This window comes from Pteropus alecto, unplaced genomic scaffold, assembly GCF_000325575.1.
Source record: "Pteropus alecto unplaced genomic scaffold, ASM32557v1 scaffold137, whole genome shotgun sequence".
Lineage (NCBI taxonomy): Eukaryota > Metazoa > Chordata > Mammalia > Chiroptera > Pteropodidae > Pteropus > Pteropus alecto.
In genome coordinates, this window is record NW_006440135.1 from 4,266,738 (window position 1) to 4,273,217 (window position 6,480).

Below are 6,480 nucleotides of genomic sequence, written 5' to 3' on the forward strand. Positions count from 1 at the left end.
GCCCCCCGCCCCCCGGGCCCCCGCAGCCCGCGCACCTTGCCGGTCGTCTCGATGCCGCGGATGGTGCACACGTAGAGAATGCTCCAGGCACAGGTCAGACACAGCAGGATCCACCACTGCACAGAGCCCGAGTCGCTGATGGAGGTGGAGATGTTGAGGGTCTCGCGGTACCAGTAATAGTCTACGGATGAGCTGCGGGCGCACTCCTCCACGTAGCCTGCGGGGGGCGCTCTCACGGTCAGCGCGGGTCGCCGAGAGCAGGAGCCGCGGAGCGCGGCAGAGAGCACCGCCCCGCGCAGGAAACGCGGGCCGTGCTCCCGACTACTGACGCCAGGGAGGTCGCGCACGCATGCACGTACGTGCACGAACGGGAACGCAGACACGTATGTGCACATCTACACACGTGCGGACCCGTGTGCACACACCCACGCGTGCATCTACACGGACATACCCGCACTGTGGGCGTGTACACCCGTGCATGCATGTGTGCGCACAGTGTGAGCACACCAAGCGGACATGCACGCACGCACATATCCGTGCACTGGCCACGCCCTGCTTGTGGGACCCGTGCTCACAGATCAGGCAGTCCACGGCCTGACTCAGGTGTGTGCCTGCCTCTGAGCTGAGCGCATGTCCTGTGCACCCCACTCCCCTCCATGGGGGGTTCCAGGAGGACCCAGTGGTGAGGGGTGGGTGGCTGCAGAGAAGAAGCCCCTGGGGAATGTGGTGGCAGGGGACAGAGGAGGGTCGGGCCACTGCCTTGCCTGGCCACTACCGGAAGGCGGAGGCGTCTGCCTTGGCTTCACCCCAGCCTCAGCCAGCGCCCTGCCCCCTGAGGCCGAAGCGCCTCCTTTAAGGGCTTTTCTCCCGCGTGGTGATTTTTTTTTTAATTTGCTGTTGCCTTAAATGTGCCCTGGTTTTCGCCCACCCGAGCCACAACCATCTGAATTTGGGGAACCCAGAGGGCCGCTGTTCGTGGGCCGTGCTCAGGGGTGCAGGCGGGCCCACCTGTTTGGTTGGCGTTGAGCGGGCACGTGCTCCACGGCAGGGGGTCCTGGAAGGAGTTGAAGAAGTACCACAGGACCCAGGCGATGATGGTGTTGTAGTAGAGGCCCACCATGAAGGACACGAACATGGACGCGATGCCTGGGGGGCAAGGACACGCTGCGGGCACCCGCGCACCGCCTGGGGAGGGGCGCTACGGGAGGCGGGGCGGTCCCGGGGCCTCCTCCACGGAGGCCTGTGAGAGCACGGAGGGTCCCAGAGGACAGGGGGCGGCCCCTCGGGGGCTCGCCGAGCCTGCCGTGGGCGGCAGTGGGGACTACGCTCCCCATTCTACACCTTCTCAGACCCCGAGCACCCGAGGACGGCCTCCGCTGCCCAGACGGGAGTGGCCCCAGCCTGGCCCCTGCCACTGACCCTTCCGTCAGATTCCAGGGGAGGGTTTGCAGAGGGCGGGGGCGGTGAGCCCCCCCCGGAAACAGAGGCAGCAGGAGAGAGGGCGCCCACACCGCTCCCGCGCACCTACGCCCTTGAGGGCCGGGTGGATGGAGCTCCAGACGCCCACGCTGCCCTTGCGCAGCCGCTGCCCGATGGCGAACTCCAGGCACAGCAGCGGGACGCCCTCCAGGACCAGCAGGATGAGGAACGGGATCATGAAGGCTCCTGGGGGGGCGGGGCAATGCGTCAGCAGCCGAAGGCCACGGGGCAAAAGGCCCCCTCTGGGGACACAGGTGTTGGCACAGAGCACCTGCAGAACGTTGTCACAAATACAAACAGGATGCCTCGCCGCCACCGCCACTGCCCGCGACGGCCATCGGCACTGTTTCACGGCTGGCTCTTCGTGCTGCCTCATGACAGCGGCCAGCTTATCTGCTGTCCCCCCAAGGCTGCGCCTGCCCTGTAGGGTGAGCACAGGAACCAGTGAAGGTGTCCCCGTGCCGGGCGGAGTGCAGGGCTCAGAGTCCAGCCGAGAAGGCGCGGACGGTGTGGCAACTTCGCCCGCACGGGATGGCGAACTCAGCGTGACAAGGTGAAAAGCAGACAGCGGGATGACGCAGCAGCCGGGTCCCCCAGGAGAATGGGAGCGGGGTGCAGCCAGGGCCAGGCTCCTGGGCAGGGTCCTCTCTCCGGTCCCGGTGCCGTTGAGGGTAAAGTTCCAGTAAGAAAAAATTCGCCCCTCTCACGCTTTCTCGGGAGCTCGACAGGCAAACCTTTTGGGCAAAACTACCCAGAGGAAAGCAAGTCTGCGGTCCCTACGTGTCCCATCCTCTCTGCAATGTCACCTTCGCCCACAGATCACACCGCCCCCGTCTCCACCAGGAGACTCCCCATCACCCCTGGAAACCCCACGTGGGCAGGAAACCTCTGCTGCCCTCGCTCTGGAGCCCCTCCCAGACTCCCAGGCAGGAGGCTGGGGCTCCCCGGGTCCCCGGGTCCCCGGAAGGCGGCTTGCATCCCAGCAGGCTCCACGGCCAGTGAGCAGAGAGGGTGGGAGGGTGGGGAACACACACGAACGCCACCAACAAAATGGGGCCGGGCTAGGCCCCGCCCCGGGGAGCCTGAAGGGCAGCAAGCCCTCCCGTGTCCCCACGTCGTGGGGCTGTCCCATGCGGCCAGAGGGCCACTCGCCCAGCTCCCCTGGCCTGGGCAGGGGCATTCGTGCCTGGCTCTTCCCAAGAACGAGCGAGTTCTTAGCTCCTGGACGCTCAGCTTCTCTCCCAAGAAACTCAAGGAATGCCAAGCTTGCGTTTGGTCTGGCTGCGTGGGGGTGAGGACGAGGGCGGGGCACAGAGGAGCGGGGGGGAGGCCTCAGGTGGGCATGGCGGGCACTGCGCGGGGCTGCTGTCAGCGCAGGCGCAGTCCCCACCTCACGGACACCGGACACCGTGCAGACAGAGGCGGGGTGGTACTGGCCAGGTGGAGAGATCAGGAGCGTAGCTCGCTTCTCTTCTCTCGGAGAATTTAGGGAGCCGGAGGTGGGGCAGCAGGGTCTGAGGCGCGGCTCTGTCCTGCACCATGTGGGGGGGGGGCAGGATGCCAAGCGATGCCCCAGGGAGACCTGCTGACCTCGCGGGTGCAGGGCCGGGCCGGGCCGGGCTGGAGAGGTGCTGAGTGGGCAGCGTGGCCCCTGGGGGCACTGCCTCCTGGGGCTCCCTCAGCCCGCACACCATCTCTGCCGCATGCAGAACGGGGAGGGGCAAGGGTGCCGCCACGCGTCGGGGATGGCAGCCCTGTGGACAGACTGGGCAGTGCGGACGCATGGCGGTCTGAGGCTATGGGGGACACGCTTCGCCTGGCCGTGCTCTTGGGCCTGGCGCTGGTCCAGAACTCTCGGCGGGGGGCCGTCCGGTAACAAGGATGTGGCCATTCTGGCCGATGCTCTGAGTGGTCTGAGTCCTGCCTCAGGCCAAGTCTCCTGGTTCTCGGTCCTGGCAGGCCCCGCCCCTGCCCCCGCCCCCGCTGGCTTGCAAGCTGCACGGCGTAGCGTGGGGACACCGCCGAGGGGTGGTAGCCCTCGATCACCGCCCGCTCACAGCAGGGACCGAGGCCCAGGCGAGGGCGGTGGCGCCAGGATGCGGGCTCTGGTCCTGACTCAACCAGGGCTTCTGAAAGGCCCTCGTCAGGGAAGGGCCGAGCCCGCCCCCCACACAGGGGCCTCGGGGCCCTGAGTCTCTCTCGCTGGTCCCTGACGGCTGAACGTGACATGCCACTCACTCCCGCCAGGGGCGTCCCCTGCCACACCAGTGCAGGCTGTCCCCGCCCCGAGGCCCCTGTGCCCAGCTCTCTTGGCGTGGCTGAGGCGGCTCTGCCTGCGGTCACTGTGCTCTGCCTCTGGCTGAAGGTGAACCCCAGAAAGCAAACCGCAGGGGGCTGGCCGGGGACGCAGGCCGGGGGCCCAGCCCATCGGGCGCTCCCGGCCACATAGGTGCCCCCATCAGAGGTCCGGAATCTGGGCCCTTCTCATGACAACACGTCTCCCTGTCACGCAACACGCAGGGGCTCCCGTGACACGCGTGCGCCCGGCCGCCGCCGACCCGGCCCTGGGGCCGAGGCTTCTCTGGAGCTCTCTCTGCTTTCCACACTTTACTGTATTCTTTCAAAACACAGAGCTAAACATGAAATAAATGATGATTTGTTTGACTTTCAAATTACCCAAAACTCCCGGAAATAACCGAAGGCCAATTAAGTTTTCACCAAATCAGGACTGGCCTTCAGGGTTCTGAGATGTCACTTTCTCTCCAGGTTACTGGACGGCTCCATCCCCACAGCTGGCCTGCAGGGTGGGAAACGTCACCCAGAGCGGTCACCTGCCAGCTTTGTCACTGTCCTCAGCAACTGTCTCCTGGGCTTGGGGGCCAGACACTCAGCTCCTGACCAGGGCTCAGGGCCGGCTGGGACAGAACACACAGGGAGGGCAGAGAGGCTTCGTCCTTTCAAGGGAGAGTTTTCAGAAGCCCACAGACCAGGAGTGTCCCCAGCGCCCAGCCAGCTCTGCAAGGCCTGTGCCTCCGGCGAGCGTGACCCCTGCCCCAGACCCCCGCCTCCATGACGGATGCGGCTGGCACCCATTCTGACCCCTCTCAGGGCTGCAGGCCCGGGGGAGACAGAGCCAGGGATGCACAGGGGCTGAGGGCACTACGGGCGTGACCTTGGTCCCTGCAGCCTGTTGACACCAGGAGGGACAAGATCGTGGCGCTGAGAGCCAGCACCCCCAGTGGGGCTCCACATCCAGGGGGCAGGGAGCAACCTCAGCCCTGGGGAAGGCCACCCTGAGCCCGCCTGTGGGGTCAGGACTACAGGGTGAGCACTCGGAGGGCTGGCCTTACCGTCCCACATGCTGGCAACTTCCATGCTCAGAGGAGGGGCTCTATCCGGGGGAGCAGGAGGTCCCTCTCTGACCGCCCCTGCCGCCCCCCCCCATCACCCCGTCCCCTGTCATCCCATCCTCTGTGCCCAGATCAGGTCTGTTCTCTGGGAACAGGGCGGGGCTCCTGGGTCCTGGAACGCAGGTGGCCTCCCCCAACGTCCAGGCACTGGGTCTGGGTCTCCCCCATCGACCCAGGCGAAGCACTAGAGAGGTGAGGACGCCGGCGCCTGCGGGGGCTCCCGGCGATGCGTGCCGTCCGGCCACAGCCCCTGCCCTCCAGACTTCTCCCCTCTGCGATCCGGTGCTGGGGTCCCGGGGACATCGGTGCCGCCGGCCCTGCCCCCCGCTCGCCCCACCCGGCCTACCTCCGCCGTGGCTCTGGCACAGGTACGGGAAGCGCCACACGTTGCCCAGGCCCACGCAGAAGCCCACGCAGGTGAGCATGTACTGGGCCTTGTTGTCCCACGTGGGCCGCGAGCTGGCCTCCTCCTTCTCGATGACATCCAGCTGGTCCAGGGATGGGATGCGGTCCTCCAGGCCCGGGTTGGGCAGCACGAGCCTCACCATGGTGGCTGCAGTGGGTCCCCTCGGCCGCGGGCTGGAAGCCGGAGGGCGCGTGGCCGTGGCCAGAGCCCCAGCACTTTATAGGGAACCTTTGGCACCTCGCCGCAAGTACCTGGGCCGCCAGGAAGCGTCAGCAGATCTGGAGGGCACGGGACTGTTAATGCCTTATCTGCGGAGGCCCGGCCGGCCCCTCCCCCTGTGCAAACGCAGCCCTTGCGGGCACAGGTGAGCCGCCCCCACCCTGAGCGCTCAGACAGCCAGACTCCCCGGGAGGAGGGACGTGGTGTAGTGACCACGTGGGCGGCCCTGCCGGGCTCGTGGGATGCTGGTTCTCCCCAGACCCTCATGGCCCCCAACACCCACCAGCCACACACTCCCACCCGCAGGAGGAAGCTGGAGGGCCGTCTGCCCCCAACTCTCTCTGCCAACGGGCGAGGTGCTGGGGACCCCCGGTCCCATCCCACTGCATATTCACACTGGACCCCTCTAGGTCTGAGCTCTGGGCTCTGAAAAGCTGCTCAGAGAAGCTGGGTCCAGCCGGCACTGGGGTGCCCAGAGCCGCTCCATCCCCGCAGGCCCTCCCTGAGGCTCCAGGAGGACACTGTCCCCAAGCCACCATACTGCAGCCTCCAAGCCTCCCCCAGGGCTGCAGGACTGTCCTTCACAGAGGCCAGCCCCATCAGAGGTCCGGAATCTGGGCCCTTCTCGTGACAACACGTCTCCCTGTCACACAACACGCAGGGGCTCCCGTGGCACGCATGCGGGCTCCCGCACTCGACTGGCTCATACCGAGCTCATGGAACAATCCAGGAGCTGGGTGAGGGTCACCCAGGCATGAGTGAGCTGACGAGCCTGACATGACATGACCCCCCAGAACTGGGGTAGGAGCGCAGGGGAAGGGTAGAGGCCAGAAGGAAGAGCTCGGGTCAGCATTTAGGGACATCTGGGTCCTGAGACGGGGCAGACGGCAGGGCGGGCCCGATGGGTGGAGGCCTCTGCAGACAGGCCCACCCAGGCTGGGGGAGGGCAGGGTGGAGGGGGGAGGA

The 6,480-nt window shown here is 66.7% G+C and overlaps 1 protein-coding gene across 1 annotated transcript in view; it reads right to left on the minus strand.

The window, feature by feature from the left end:
• The window catches only part of SLC6A19 (solute carrier family 6 member 19), an 11,378-nt gene extending 5,941 nt beyond the window's left edge, over positions 1-5,437 (minus strand). Inside the window, exons 1-4 of the mRNA XM_006917149.1 lie at positions 5,236-5,437; positions 1,525-1,665; positions 1,009-1,146; positions 36-217 (exon numbers count right to left, since the gene is read on the minus strand). Coding sequence (XP_006917211.1) covers positions 36-217; positions 1,009-1,146; positions 1,525-1,665; positions 5,236-5,437 — 663 coding nt within the window. The remainder of the gene's footprint in view (positions 1-35; positions 218-1,008; positions 1,147-1,524; positions 1,666-5,235) is intronic.
• Positions 5,438-6,480: the final 1,043 nt, after the last annotated feature.